The 16,229-nt window shown below is 48.2% G+C and overlaps 1 protein-coding gene across 1 annotated transcript in view; it reads right to left on the minus strand.

The window, feature by feature from the left end:
- Positions 1-645: 645 nt before the first annotated feature.
- The window catches only part of dag1 (dystroglycan 1), a 47,214-nt gene continuing 31,630 nt past the window's right edge, over positions 646-16,229 (minus strand). Inside the window, exons 3-4 of the mRNA XM_084464284.1 lie at positions 5,149-5,619; positions 646-4,765 (exon numbers count right to left, since the gene is read on the minus strand). Of these exons, the coding sequence (XP_084320410.1) occupies positions 2,942-4,765; positions 5,149-5,619 (2,295 nt within the window). The 3' untranslated portion in view covers positions 646-2,941. The remainder of the gene's footprint in view (positions 4,766-5,148; positions 5,620-16,229) is intronic.

Below are 16,229 nucleotides of genomic sequence, written 5' to 3' on the forward strand. Positions count from 1 at the left end.
TGATCAATACAAAGTGATTCATCAATAGGAAAGCTAAGTGGCGGTATTACATGACAGTGATGAAACGGCACCTTCACACAGCATCAATCATGTGTTGACGTGATGCTGTTCCCCCACTTCCTGTGAGGAACAGGTCTGAAGCCCTTAACATTGGTTAAGAGGTGTTGGTTTTAACAGGGTTTAACTTGTATCACTTTAGACACTGTCAAAACTGCATCATTTCAATAATCTAGCATGGATCCTCGATAAATGGTAAATGGACTGCATTTATATTGCGCTTTTTTGTAATCAGAGGCCACCCAAAGTGCTTTACAATATTGCCTAGCATTCACCCATTCATACACACATTCACACACCTAACTTGTGCCTAATCTGTCGTTTCCATCCATTCTGCGTTTACATTTATTCCTCTCATACTTGGTATAGAAACACATATTTTATTTGTTTTGAAGATTTGCATATTGTGAGTTACTGAGGTTTTTCTGAGATTCATGTATTCAGTTCTATCGCTACTACTATCGCTGGTCCTCTGGAGAGCTAGGAAAGGACTTGTTGTCCTCAGATGTTTGTTGGGACAAGCCCACATTTGTTTCCTCCTTATCTTATGAATGCATAAACGGACGAGGAAGGCTCAGGGGTTTCATTCTCAGTACCAGTTTTGTTTTATTATGACAATGCACACTTAATAAGCAAAGGAAAGGAAAAAACGGTTGGCATTGGGCGGTGGAACCGCGACCGCACGAGGGGCCGCACTCACGTCCCCCTCCCCTCGGCCCCGTCCGGCAGACGGCTGCTCGGACGAACATTATTGCAAAGGGTCAGTTTGAAACTCACCGGCAAACAATAATGAAATGAAGGAAAAAAATAAATGAAATAAAATGAGATGTGTGGTTACATAAAACATGGGTCGTTCCGACCCTTTTTCTTAAAAGAGCCGGAGTTACGTTTTTATATGCAAACACGCACGCACACACGCAAACACATACATTTTTTTTTAAAAATAAAACATTTGAAATATGTGAATCATGAGGAGAACTCAAAAATATGTGTAAATAAGTGAATCAATCCTCTCTACACTAAGATTTTTACAAATTGCAGAACACTAATCAACTGTGTTTTTTTTTATTTATTTCATAATTAAACAAATTTGAAGGTTGTATCAAAAACTTTGTAAAAAAATTAGAGATTTTTCAGTGTGTTTTTCCCCCTGCTCTGGTGATAATATCTTGTGCAGATATTATCCCTTTCTTTCCCTCCTGGTCTCTGTGTCTCAGCCTCTCCCTGCAGCGGTGGGTGACCTCTCAGATGTGAATATGTGAACCATCCCCTTTGGGGTAGGCTTCCCCACCGGCTCATTACATACAAAAATAATTATCGCTGTCCTAAAATAGACGTATAGCTCTCCCCCTCCCGTCCGCGTGCACGTGTAGAGCTACTCTGGAAATGCCAAAAAAAACGATAAAGCAAAAACTAAACACTAAAAACCGAAAAGGCAAAATGGTGGCCACACGTTGCTGCTATGGTGCGATCAATGATCACTGCTCGCTAGCAGGCAGCCATTGTTATTATTGTTATCGAGAGACCTTTTAATCAAACCAGGTGAGACACGCATACGTCAACTGGTCAAACGGCTCGGTTGACTTGTCAGTAGGTTGTGATTTGACATTTAAATCGGTTAAATAAAAGTTCAACAAAAGCATTGTTTTCATAGAACGTCCTGGTGTGAACGAGACCTCAGACAAATGTAGATCATGCATACATAGATCTAACCCCCAGCCCTATCTTGTCCAGGAGATGGAAGGCAAATAAAAACATAAACAAAACAATAAGCGGATAGGTGTCATAGACCCGACATGACAGCCATGCGTGTTTCAGAACGATTTGGCTTATCGGAAAACAACAAGTCCTGCAGGTTAATTCTCTGAGGCCTACAATATTATTTCCTCTTTCCTCTCTTACACCCCCCCTAAAATATACCACTATCTATCTATCTTCCAGATATACAGTGTTTTTCTTTAATACTAACAAAGCAAACTAAAATCAAAAAATCATTTATTTATGAATTTCTACTAATTATTTTCAGGCTACCACTGTGTTTCTCGATGTTACTAGACAGTGTGATAAAGGAAACCAATGGACAGCTAGAGTTAAAAGGCAAACCATACTGAGATTGAATAAACACGCGTGAGCACATGCACACGCACACGCACACACACACACACACACACACACACACACATACACACACTAAAGCACGCACACGCAGCCCTCTCTTTCGCCTCATCGTCTGCAGGTGAGTTGAGATTCCCACGATAAGGGCTCTCTCTGATATCCCGGCGCTCATTATTAAAAAACACTTGTGCCTGCAGTGGGCTGGTGGCTGGCCATTGTCTCTTCATATTTCTCCAAACAAGACAAAGGGAGAAGTGTTAGGCGGAAGCAGTCTGTCCTTGGGGTGTGATGGGAGGGGTTGGGTAAAACAGAAAAGAAAGGAGGAAAAAAATATAATAAAGCCAGTATTAAAAAAAAAAGAACCCATGGGGGGAAAGAAATGACAATTCTGTGACCAGAGAAAGCTTGTCTCGCCGCCCAACTGTAGCCACTGTCAAGCCACACAGCCTGGGAGCAAAGTGTGTCACCAAGTAGTTTGTCCTCTGCAGGCTGCCATAGTGGCCGGGTCCAGCACTTCAACAGTAGTCTTTCTCCAGCTCTCGTTTGTCCCCAGATCAGTCCATCGGTCGTTTGTAAAACCCCTCCCGACATACTTCTCCTGTTCCCCGTTCCAAAGATTAGTCCATGTTTACCATGTGGTTGTTTTAGCACCTTACCAACCCTCCCGTCCTACAAATCTAAAAAGAACCTTCCGCGAGGAGGCCGGCCCAGCTCCTCAGGCGTCCCGTCCCTCGTCCCCCCAGAGAGGGGAGAGAGGGCTGGGCGGGTCTTAGGGGGGCACGTAGGGGGGTGGGGATCTGTAGGGGGTCATGTTCTTGGGCCGGGACCCCTTGCCCTCCATGGGGGTGGTAAAGGGGGGCGGGGGCTGGTACGGCGGTGCGTTGGGGTCCTCATCTCGCAGGGCGGTGTACTCCCCCAGCATCTCGTGGTTGAGGGGGGTGGTCTCGGGGGAGGCCATGTTGGGGTACTCTGGCGGCGGGAGGGGGGGCTTCTCCTCCTGGAGGATCAGGGGCATACTGGACGAGGGCGGGGGCTTGGAGTCGTCCAGCTCGTCGGCGAAGATGATGGGCACGCCCTTCTTGATGAAGGTGGCCTGGTCCTCGATGGTCAACTTGCCCTTCCGTTTCTTCCGGTAGCAGATCATGGCGATGATGCCGGCGATGAGCAGGATGGCCGCCACCACCACGGCGGGGATGACCGTGTGGAGATACACGTCGTCTGTGCTCTGGCGCCCTGTGCCCATGGCCGGGGTCACGGTCGCGGGCTCCGGAATGTCGATCTCTCCCGGTGGGATGAAGGAGTAGGTTTTGCAGCTGGACCTCCCTCTCACCTTGACGTCCAGCGGCCTGAACTCGGGGCCCATGGCGTTCTTGAAGGTCTGGACAGGCCGCCCGTCGGCGTCGGCCAACTTCTGGCTCATCATGGTGATCTGCTCACGGGGACAGGGGTGCTGCGGCAGGCTGCTGTTGGTCCACTCCACCACGATGGAGCCCTTGGTGATGTTCCTCAGGCTCACCGTGCTGCTGTTGCGGTCTCCCAGCACGTACGCCAGCTTCTTGACTAGCAGGATCTTCTTGTGGATGTCGTTGGTCACGGAGCGCGGCTCGCCGTCCAGGCGGACGGTGAACGTCACGGGGGTCTTGTCATTGGCGGGCCAGCGGTTCACCCGGACCTCGAAGGCGTCAATGGCGTTCAGGCTGCCCTTGTCCGCTGCCTGCATGAAGTACTCGTGCTTGCCGATGTGCTGGGCCTCCGGCAGGCCGTAGAGCAGCTGGCTGGTGGTGTTGAACTGGATCCAGGAGTCCTCGCCCACCACCTCGTTGTGGTTCTGCCTCAGCGTCAGACGCAGCTTGTCCGTGGTGCCGTCCTCCTTGTCGAAGAACGTGTCTGAGGGGATCTTCACCTCGAAGTAGGTGCCCACCAGGGCGTTGACCTGGTCGATGGGGTTCCGCAGAACGGGCTTCTCGTTGTTGGGGTCGGGTGCGATGCCGGACGAGGGGGTGGTGCGCCTGGTCGGCTTCACCGTGGTCACCTTTGGCTCCCGGGGCACCGGTGTGGTCTTGGGCTTCTTGGGTTTCTTGGTGGGCTTCCTCGGAGGGGCCGGGGTGGCCGTGGCCTCCACGTAGGTAGGCCTGGTCATGGTGGGCTGGATGAGCACAGAGCTGGTGGTCTCCATCACTCTGGTGGGCAGCGGCGGTACCACCGTGGGGGTGTGGACCACGGAGTCCCGGATCCGGATGGTGGGTTTGCCGGGCAGGGGGACTGGGCCTCGCACAGGGGGGGCGGAGCTGTCAGTGGGCCCGGCGATGGCGGGAGAGGACAGCGTGGGGACGATCCTCACGGGAGGCTCGACCACGCTGGTCGGAGGGAGCACGGTCAACAGGGGCGTGGGGGTGTTGTTCAGAGCACGCCGCACCCGCTTGGGGATGTGGGGCTTCTTGTTCGCGATGTGCCAGCCCACCACTGGGTAGCCCAGCTTGGCCGACATGGTGCCTTCCTTGGCCGGCTTCTGGACGCTGTGGATGTTGGGGACACTGCCCTGGTCCAGGGAGCAGCCCAGTTTCCAGGACACCAGGGCTCCATTCTCCACCACCTTGACGGGAGGGAAAATTAATGAATGAGTTGACAAAGCAGATTTAATGGTCTAAAAAACATGTAATTAACTAAATTGTTTGAGTGGATTGTTCAAGCGGCAATTCAAAGCCAATTATCTACACTTTCTATATTTACTAAACTCACTCAATAGTGTTTAAAAGGTAAGCAAACACTAAGAGCCAACCGAGAGGACTACACAAAGCAGGATACACTTAGCAGCACACATCATTTGGCCCTAATTCGAGCTCATTTAATACAATTAGCAATAGTCTGGTTCCCTGCCAACGCCATTGTCCCTGCAGGTTGATTTGTTTCACTGTTGGGTTATTCAATACAAACGAGTTGCCACGGTAACCCCCAACTCATCCATCAGCGGCTCACCTTCTTGGCGTTCCCCGGCCCCGCCATGAAGGCGGACATGTCGAACAGCCGGTTGTTGACCACGGGGAGGATCCTCATGCTCTGGAGGTCCACCCCCGAGAAGCTCCTCATGTCCCCCAGCAGGGCCACCCGCTGCTCCGAGCTCATCTTGGTCAGGTCGGCGTCCAGGATGACGGTGAGCACCGTCACCGGCTCCTCGTTGCCACAGACGAAGGGCAGGCCGCTGTCGTCCACGCCCGTGGCCTGGTTCAACGCCAGCTGGCCGGGGTCCACGTCCAGGAAGTCCTCCGGGTGCACCTCCACGGAGAAGAACTCTGTGGGGGAGGGCGACGAGGTCTTGGTGTGGTTGGAGACGGAGACAGAGATGTAGTAGACGCCCCGGTCCTCCTCCAGAGGGAGACCCTGGAGCGTCCGACTGGCCGCTTTCCACTTCAGCCATCTCGGTAGAGACTCCTTGCCGGTCTCAACAATCTGAGAGAGAGAGAGAGAATGAATAGTTATTAGTTTTCAATTAACACTGGGATATAGGGGACAGGCATTGAAATAAAGAATGGACTTAAAAGATAACTAAACTGTTATCTTTACAATAGAAAAGCGTATTTGAGATTGAATAGATGCTGTTTTCTTTTTATCTATGTTTCTTTCTATCTATCAAGAGAGTAAGTATATATCTCTCTGGAGCAAACAAAACTCGTTCAGAAGCAGTTTTATTGTCAACAGCGTTCAACCACGAGGTATATAATTCTCCAAATTCTCCAGTAGTGAGCTTTTTCCAAGTAGAAGTATTCCTCCAGCACATTCATCGGCCTTTGTCATGAGATAAGAAAATACTTCTCCCATAATTGTATTCATCTCATAACTTCTTGAATTTAATTCCACACACATACAAACACAGACACACGCACAAAATTTAATTAATCTTTTCTATTTAGTCACCGGGTGTCAAACATATCACAAATGGAAATCAAACCCATAACTTTTTGCACAACGTGCACTCCCCCAATACCGTGTTTCTCCAACAACTACCACAACAAACCAGCCAATATCCATCCATAAGATGAGTTAAATGCTCACGGGAGGCCTCTGAGCCTCTGCCTGGCTCCAGCTAAAGCTCCTGAAGCTAAACAGCCTAGCTTGGCTCCGGTCATAGCGGACGACTCGCCAGAAACAGCAGGACCGACCGAGCGGCCAAACGCCGCGGCCCACAACACCAGACGGGATGCATCTCCGCCCCTACACGCTAATCAGGGGGCTAATAAATCCTGTGTGATCAATTATAGAATGGAGTCCCCGGGCCCATCGTAAAGGCTGGTGATGGCGGAGGGTCTGCACAGGGGTACGTACGGGCATTGACACATGCATATACATGCACAGGCATGCATGCACATACCTCCACATGCATGTATGCACGCATTCCTTTGTAAACGTAAAGAAGAGCAAGAGAGACACATTGCGACATGTTCCGTGTGGCCAGACATGTCACACAGACACGCAGGTACGCACACTAACACACACACACACACACACACACACAACTATTCATATACTATTATGAAGATATACTATTAAGAAGATATTTAATAATTAAACAAATTATCTGCAACTATCCCGTTATCAATAAAATATACTCAAAAACAATATTTTCTGATCCTCCTTCTTTTCCAATCAGAACTAGTTTCCTTATTTTTTAGAATTGGCTTATTTTGCCTGAAACCAACGTATGAATGAACACATTAATCTGTTAATCCATTTCTGAAACCAACGTATGAATGAACACATTAATCTGTTAATCCATTTATCCGCTAAGGTTTTTAGATAATCACGTAACGAACCGTGAGCTAATTAAGTTATAATGGCATGGTTAAGCATTGATGAAGGTAAAATAGATATATGACTCTGGCAGACTGTCTGAGGAATCATGGCAATTTGTTAAGGTCAGAGATGGAGACGTGGAATATTGGTCGATCTGCGTTATATTATCGATCATATGACATTTCAGAATCGTAGTCTTATCAAGTGAGTGTCTCTCGGCTCTGCTCCGTGGATGAATCCGTCTTGAGCAACAATCGGCCGACCGGCCTTGTGGCCTGGTGTCAGATCTCCATTGCTATAACAATGGAAAAACAAGTCTTGAACGAACAAGTGCACCCCTGTTCAGGTAGCAATTTCTGATCGCTATTTCTCTGTGCGTTTACCCTACTGGAAATAGACGCACTCAGACGAATCGCCTACAGGCCAACACGGTTGTGGGTTTGTAATGCAGGGATCTGAAGTGTGTCTTGATTGCGATTGAACAGGAGTACCTCGACTGCATCGAACCACGCGGGTCGCCACGGTGAATCTAACCGCACGGAGGACCGCTACGTCCCCGAGAGCATCCACACTAGAAGTGTTGTTGTTTGTTGTGTTGTTCTTTTAACAGCGTTGTCCTTATCGCTCGGCAGATTGCTCCGGTTTCTACCTGGGCCAGTTAAGAGACGGCCTCCCGTCCACCTGCTGACTGCTCAGCGCGCGACCAAACAGAGAGAATGCGGTTGCTGCAGCGTCGGCGGTTTTTTTCCGTCAACCCCCTCACCATTTGTGCAAGTCAAGGATGAGGAAATACCGCCGACATAGGGTGAATGGAAATTAAATGGCCAAATGTTTTGATGGTCGGGTCTTTTATGTTGCACTAGGTGTCTCAGGTGTAGAGTGGGGGGGGGGGGAGAGGGGTATATTGATGGTGCACCTGGTTGATGTTGAAACTGAACCCCACCCAGATCCCTCTAGAGATATAATTGGTTACGGAAGTATCATGACTAAAATGTAAGAGGTAAGTTAATGTTAACCTAACATTATTAACCTACTGTTAATGTGCGATGTCAGATCTGTTGTGTGTTCAGTATTGAGGAACATTGTAATTTTACTGTGAACTGTGAACTGTATGGGTGTTTGGGGATAGCATGCTACGCCACTGCTCTTCCATAGGGCCAATGAATACTTCTGAAACTGTGCTCGGCATTTTAGATATGGGGACAGGGTAATCTAGTTTTTTCAATCCTTCAGCAACATGCCTCATCCCGACCTGCTTTCCAACGATAACTACCTAAATCCCTTTTCTTATGAGTCTCTTAATAGACTAATAATAATAATAAAAAAACAAATTATGACAAGCACAAGCACTTTCCTTCATTCCGCCCACCTCCACCCATCTCCGTTCCTGATTGCCTATCATAGAAGTCCCAAATTCCCCAATTAATAAAAAAAGGTGTATTCCTGTGTGATTCCCATCTCGGGTTCCCTGACACAAGCACTTTGAGCCTCGAGGTTATTAGCGGTTCCACTGATCCCTGCATGCACAGCGCACACCTCTGCAAGGTTACCTGCTCAGCCCCTGTGAGAGGCACAAAGGGACCGCCTGCATCTGGGGGCAGATGCAGGCCGTACAGGAGGGACTAGGGGAGGAGGGTGGAGGAGGAGGAAGGATGGAGAGATGCTATTTTATACACATCCCCCTCCACCTTGAGATCATATACTGGAAGCAAGCAGAGGAGGAGCGAGAGAGAGAGAGAGAGAGAGAGAGAGAGAGAGAGAGAGAGAGAGAGAGAGAGAGAGAGAGAGAGAGAGAGAGAGAGAGAGAGAGAGAGAGAGAGAGAGAGAGAGAGAGAGAGAGAGAGAGAGAGAGGTGTTATTCACCCCGACCCTCTCCAGATTCGGGAAGAGGGGAGGAGGATGCAGTCAAGAGAAAGAAAGGGAGAGAGAGCGAGAGAGAGGGGGGGGATGTAGGTAGGGTGGAGAAGCTGTCAAAAGAGGGAGAGAGAGAGATTCTGGAAGAGGGGATAATGCAGTCAAAAGAGGGAGAGGGTGTGGTGTGCTGTGGAGGGGGGTCGGGGAAGCTATTTTCTAGGAAATGGCTACAGTGTTGACAAGGGCAGGGCTTAGTCAACACATTAGCATAGAGATGTAGCCGCCGCCGCTAATGTCTTTAAACCCAAAAGAGATGCAGAGGATTTCAGCGAGGGTAGCCGTCACTGGCGCAGGGAGGCTGGTAGGGTGCTGAGGAAAAGCCCTGCTTAAAGGCATCCTGGCAGTCAGTGTTGAACCTCCCGGAGCCCACTCTTCTCTTCCGTTACGTTACGAGATTCATAAACTTATTAGGCAAAGTATAAATGTACAAGGAGATAACATTGGCGCAGACGTCAGCAATATTACAAATTTACTAATAAGAATGAAATGGATGAAAGGTGAATTAATGTGCAGACACACACACACACACACACACACACACACACACACAATCCGCCTCTGTCCACTGCTACACTTAATTACCGCTCCGCTAATTGGTTAAGAAACCAGGCACGCAGAAAAAAGTTTTCTCCTTGTCCAAGTTACTGAGGGTGTACTACCTGACAGGCCAGCACACCTGGCATGCTAATGGGAGAGGGAGATATAGGGAGATATAGTTCCACTAGTTTCACTTTGTAAGGACAAACAATTAAAGTGCGGCTTCACATTAAGAGTCCCGCCGACTCTCCGCCGTAGCCCGGGGGCAGACTCCCGTCCTCGCGACAGGGGGCCGCCACACATCCGACCGCATCTGCCGTGCCTGTTAGCATTCGCTAAGTAGGTTAGGCGATAAAAAAAAATCCCCAACACTTTTATTTATCAGTCGAACCCACGGGGACCACCAAGGTCGTGGTGATACGGGGGAGGAAATAAAACACAAAACAAATGAGAAAAAAATATATGGACCGAGAATGGTTCTACATTTCATATAGATGTTAATGTAATGTATAGCAATATATGGAAGGTGGTTGCTTTAGGACCATGATGTCCTACCAGGTAGATTGTTAGATACAACCAGTTCTGGGTTGTGGGTTCAAACCCTAACTCTAACCCTGACCCTAACCCTAACTCTAACCCTGACCCTAACTCTAGCCCTGATCCTAACCCTAACCCAACTCTAACCCTTAACCTAACCCTGACCCTAACCCTAACTCTAACTCTAGCCCTGACCCTTACTCTAACCCTAACCCTTACCGTAACCCTAACCCTAACTCTAGCCCTGATCCTAACCCTAACCCAACTCTAACCCTTAACCTAACCCTGACCCTAACCCTAACTCTAGCCCTGACCCTAACTCTAACCCTTACCGTAACCCTAACCCTAGCCCTGACCCTTACTCTAACCCTAACCCTTACCGTAACCATAACTCTAGCCCTAACCCTAGCCCTTACCCTAACCCTAACCCTAGCCCTTACCCTAACCCTAACTCTAGCCCTGACCCTTACCCTAACTCTAGCCCTCACCCTAACCCTAACCCTAGCCCTCACCCTAACCCTAACTCTAGCCCTGAGCCTAACCCTAACTCTAGCCCTCACCCTAACCCCCCACGTGTCAGTCGCTTTGAGGCACTGGGAGACAAGCGACTAGTGAATGGCTCCTAAACAGCACAGTGATTGCAATGCCTATGAGTATGGCCTATAGAACGGGTGTTTAGTGTCAGTGTGTGTGTGTGTGTGTGTGTGTGTGTGTGTGTACGTGTTTCGGTTATGTTTGTGCGTGTTTTGGTTATGCGTGTGTGTGCATGTGTGCACGTGCGTGTGTGTTTTGGATATGTGTGTGTGGGTGTTTCAGATATGTGTGTGTGTGTGTTTTGAGTGTGTGTGTGTGTGTTTCAGATATGTGTGTGTTTCGGTCGTGGGGTTGATTGTCTTTTCAGGAAGATGACAACCGGGGGACAGTGGTGACATCACACGCCAACATCTGCACCGACGCGCCTTCATTGCCTTCATTGCCCCCCCTTTCAAAATATTTTGTGTAGAGACACACACACGCTAAGCACCTACATAAAAACGGACACACTCAAATAACCGACAGAGACAGGTGTGTGTGTGCACAAACACACACTTACACACACACACACACACACACATACACACCACATACTAAACACACGTACACACTCCATCACACGCACAGACGCGCACACATGCACACGCACCAGCGTGACCATCGTCGTAACGCGTTTTGTGGCGTGACGGTGTTATAAATAGGACGACAAAAACGAAACAAGATCCTCACAGACCCTTGTGATTGAGAGGCGTGAAAGCGTGCGGGGCAGTATCATATATAAACATCACCCTCGTCATAACCTCAGCCTCATTCCACATCCGGCCGACAGCCCCAACGGCTGAGGGCAACAAGCTCCTGAAGTGTGATGATATTAGTTTTCCGACCAATGGGAGGGCAGGGATCCGAGCGCAGCCCTGATTGTTTAGTGTTATGGATGGAGACCGGGAACGACGCCTTTTAGGAACTGCAAGCACGTTCTGTTCCTCTCTCGCTCTCTCTCTCTCTCTGTGAAGAAGAATATTGCCCTCTCTATCCCACTCGTGTTCTCTTACTCTCTTTCCCTCTCCATGTAAAAAGGACATTTCCTCTCTCTCTCTCTCTCTCTCTCTCTCTCGGTCTCTCTCTCTCCAGATGAAGAGGAAGAATCCTCACTAGCTACTCTTTCATCCTTTCTTAATTTCTTCTGCCTTTCATCTGTTTTCTTTGCTCTATCTGTTATTCTCTCGTCCTTTGTTCTCTCTCGCCCGCAGACAGGTACACTTTTGCTCTCACACACACTCACACACAGACACACAGACACACACACAGACACACACACACACACACACACACACACACACACACACACACACACACACACACACACACACACACACACACACACACACACACACACACAAACACACACACACACACACACACAAACACACACACTCAAACACACCATCTCTCTTGTCAAGCATCAACAGTCTCGTCTTCATCAAACTAAAGAACAATTCCCCCTTTAGTTTATCCTCAGTGACAATAAAAACCTCATCTCGGGCGGAGGGGAGAGGACGGGGGAGACGGGGGGGAGGGATGGAGAGAGCAGCGGGCAGCAGAGCGGAAATGGAGAGGAATTCTGGGAGATGGGAGAGGAGGGATGGGGGGAGATGGAGAAGCCAGGGTGAGAGGGACACAGATGGAGATGGATAGAGAGACGGGCGGCGGTCCCTACAGACGTTAAGATGTGTCAACGTTAACGGACGATTCCGGTATTTTGAACATTGAGCCCCCTTTCTAGTTTGTCTAGGATGGAATAGCGTGGTTGATACCGAAATTTAGACTATTTGTACTGTCTCTCATTTCAAATCGCCCTGCCTGCTTCAGAATGGCTGTCTATGGGCATTCACAAACCTGTCCTTAAAACAACCCTAAACATTAGTTTTCAGAAATGTGCAACTCACCGAGTGGTTAGTGGTGTTCGTTGATGTTCCAAATCAAGTATCATAGCGAAATACAGTTTCTGTCGTGTTTTATTTGCCGTTTTGTAAATCCATTGATTTCTGTTGGAAGACTCATTGCACGTAGACCGGTGAACGGAGAACCGAGTGAAAAAGACTACAACCAAACATAAACAGCCCCATTTCCGTTTCCAGTCCGGTTTCCGTTTCAATGGGATTTACAAAATGCCAAATAAAACACGACAGAAACTGTATTTCGCTACGATACTTGATTTGGAACATGGAACAACGAAACCACTAACCACTCAGTGAGTTGCACATTTCTGAAAATGAACGTTTAGGGTTGTTTTAAGGACAGGTTTGTGAATGCCCATAGACAGCCATTCTGAAGCAGGCAGGGCTGATTTGAAATGAGCCAAATACCCGAGACAGGACCAATAGTCAAAATTTCGTCCTAGACAAAGCAGAAAGGGGCTCAATGTTCAAAATACCGGAATTGTCCTTTGGCGTGCCGTGGAGTCACAATAAAGACAAAAAGCTGTGATACTGGAGAGAGGCTGGGGTGGGGCGGGAGGCGGCCATTGCTGCTGAAGACACTTGGTGACAGTTTCATAGATGGGGAGGGGGGGTGAGAATTCTGGGAAGCGATTGAGAGGGAAGAGGGAGAGGAAAGTAGGGTCGAGAAACAGGAGAGAAGTGACAAATTAAATGAAAGGACTTCAATCGTCCGGTATTTTTTTCTTTTTTTGTGTGCATATCTAAGCCATTAAATGTAAAATGGAATGGCACTTACTTCTGCGAGAAACCAATCCCCTCCCTCGGTCATGAATATTTGATAAACAACTGATCTCACTGACATGAAGGTTGAATTCTGGAGCGTTGGTTAAATCCAAGCTTCTTGGGGGCCGGGATTAACTAAAATGAGTTGTCCCGTTTCTCGACATCAAAACTCCCTTTCACCTCATAGTGTGATGTGATGAGGAGGAGGAGGAGAGTGAGTAATAGACAGATGGACAGATGAAGAAATGGATGGATAGAGCAGAGGGAACAACCATCCAACAGTTGGGCCTCAAGAAGCGCCAGCAATCTCCAGATGCACTATTAAAGTGTGTGTGTGTGTGTGTGTGTGTGTGTGTGTGTGTGTGTGTGTGTGTGTGTGTGTGTGTGTGTGTGTGTGTGTTGTGTGCTGTTGGTACACAGTAAGCCCACCAACTCCTCAAATGCCAACTCCTCTGGTCTCCTAATAGACTTTGGTCTTCTAATAAATATATATCCTTAACTTTACTATCAGCTCTTTCTCAGACCTCTGCCAGCATCGTTCCAAGGACCTTTGCACTTCAAAATAAAAGTATTGAAAAATAAAAGCAGCAAGGCCATTGGCCGTCGCCCTAGCTCGAGCTTCAGTAGAAATATTGTGTATACTAGATAATAGAAAAGAGACGCTGATGAAATAGGACTTAGTGGAGGAGGTCGAAGGTCAAGTTTTACTGCAGCCTCTTTCTCCATGTCACGAGAAACACGGTATGGAGGAGAAAAGGGTAGTTGAACTCTGTGACTGGGCAAGAGAGTAATAACGAGGGTGGGAGAGAGAGCAAGTGAGAGATGGAGAAAAAAAGTAGGAAGAGGGAGAAAGGGAGAGATTAATAAGTGTTGTGAACCGGGCCTCACACAAGTGTTTGCGTGAAATCTCACCTGCGCGCGCGCGCACACACACACACACACACACACACACACACACACACACACACACACACACACACACACACACACACACACACACACACACACACACACACACACACACACACACACACACACACACACACACACACATTCACAGCTGCAGCCCTCTCTCAAATGCACATGCACACAAAAAAAAACACGCTGAAATTATCTCCCTGTTAAAGACTACTGATTGAGCGTACCAGCCTGAAAGTCTCTCTCTCTCTCTCCTTCCCTCTCCCCCCCTCCCTCTCTCCCTCCCATCCAGAGCAGCACTCATGTGTACTGAGGTAAACCTGCTGCCTGAGCATCACTGTACAACTTTTAATGAGCTTCATCTCTCACTCCGTCTCCACCACCTCTCCGTCCTTCTTTCTCTCCATCGCTTTCACTCTCTGTTCCCACCATATATCTGTTCCTCTCGCTCTCTGTCGCTCTGTCTCTCGCACTGTCTCTGCCATTTTACTTCTCTCTCTTTATCTCTCCCTCGCCTTCTCGGTCCCCTCTCTCCCTTGCTCTCTCCTTCCTGCCTTGTAGAAGCTAATTCTCTTCATTGGCTTAGAGTTCCTGGCGAGAATCGCTAATTTAGAGAAACACAGAAGCTTGACGTTAGTTAGTGGAGCAAAGGAGAAAGAGAGAAAACGACCCAGAGAGCAAAGATAGAGAGGGAGGGAAAGCGTGTGTGCCAGCCTGCACACAAGGAACAGTCTGGAGAGAGATGGAGGGAGTGAGAGAGACTGAAATATGCAGAAGGCTACCAGAGGGAAGGGTTAAAGAGAACCAGAGAGAAAAACAGAAAGTGATGGCATTGCTGTGTGTTTGTGTGTGTGTCTGTGTGTGTGTGTGTGTTTGTGTCTGTGTGTGTCCTTTGGACATGTCAGAGAGCTACTGGTGCAATAGCCTTCTAAGGAGCAGCTTTGGTAGCTCACAAGCTACAAGGCAAAAAAAAACTTGATAGTGCAGTCGACAAATCTCTCCTTACACACACAGTGTGTATGATTGCATGCAGTGCATGTGCGACGGTGATGAGGTTTGTTTTGTGCGGTAGACACGTGTGTGTGTGTGTGTGTGTGTGTTTGTGTAAGTGTGTGTGTGTGTGTGTGTTTGTGTAAGTGTGTGTGTGAGTGTGTGTATGTAGGCTTGTTTGCCCGTGGCTTCATATGTTTCAGGTCACTACAAAATCAATACTTTCTCAGTTTTCTTGGCCTTGTGTTGACTTTGTGTAACAGATTGTTACTCAGAGATAGAGAGAGAGCAGCCAACTATACGCTTCTGTTATTGGTTTGGTTACATCCACAGATCCCATTATGTGTTGATGCATTGACGTTGGAGGGGTTGTGGTGAACAAGTGATTCATGTGTTCAAACCTGTAGCGATGACATCATGATGACAAACAGAATCCAAGCCCCAAATTTGCAGCAACGCAAAGCAATGTTTTTCCTTTCAAATGGATGAACAGGTAGATGGCTGGAATCCATGAATATATAGATGGATGGATGAATGGATGAAGGGATGGATGGATGAACAGACAGAAGGAGTTCCAAAAACGAATTGTTTCTGCTCCTTAACATCCCCTTGATACATGTGTTTTGTACAGACTCTCGTCTCGACTCACTGTCTAGAAAGCACATGCGGTCAGAAGATGAATTCTTCCATTATGTTGCCTCATGCCATACATCAGTCAGGAGTAGCCACCCAGCTACGTAATCTGTTTTTGCGCTAATGAATACCAGGATCGTTGACAGGTCCAGGTGTCTCCGTAAGCGCTGGTTTAAACCTCGTCGCCCTCTGGTTCCAAGGTCAGACATCATCCCGTTCTCCTCCTTGTTTGATCGTGTGTGAATATAACATCAGCCGCATGTCTGGAGCCGTGCTCATGCCACAATTATGCAATGTGTAAAACACGTTTGCTCAAGGCTCGTATTATATTGAGACTCTTTAAAGCCTTCAGCTGTTTGCGAGGGGGAGGGCTGACTTCACTTAAAGAGCACCGGCAGGATCTGGCAACCAGAGACAAACAGTGTCAGACGGGATGCTCTCAGGTCGAGCAATGGGAGGCAGTTCTATTTAAGGGAATTATTC

This window comes from Micromesistius poutassou, assembly GCF_964030765.1.
Source record: "Micromesistius poutassou genome assembly, chromosome: 2".
Taxonomy (NCBI): Eukaryota; Metazoa; Chordata; class Actinopteri; order Gadiformes; family Gadidae; genus Micromesistius; species Micromesistius poutassou.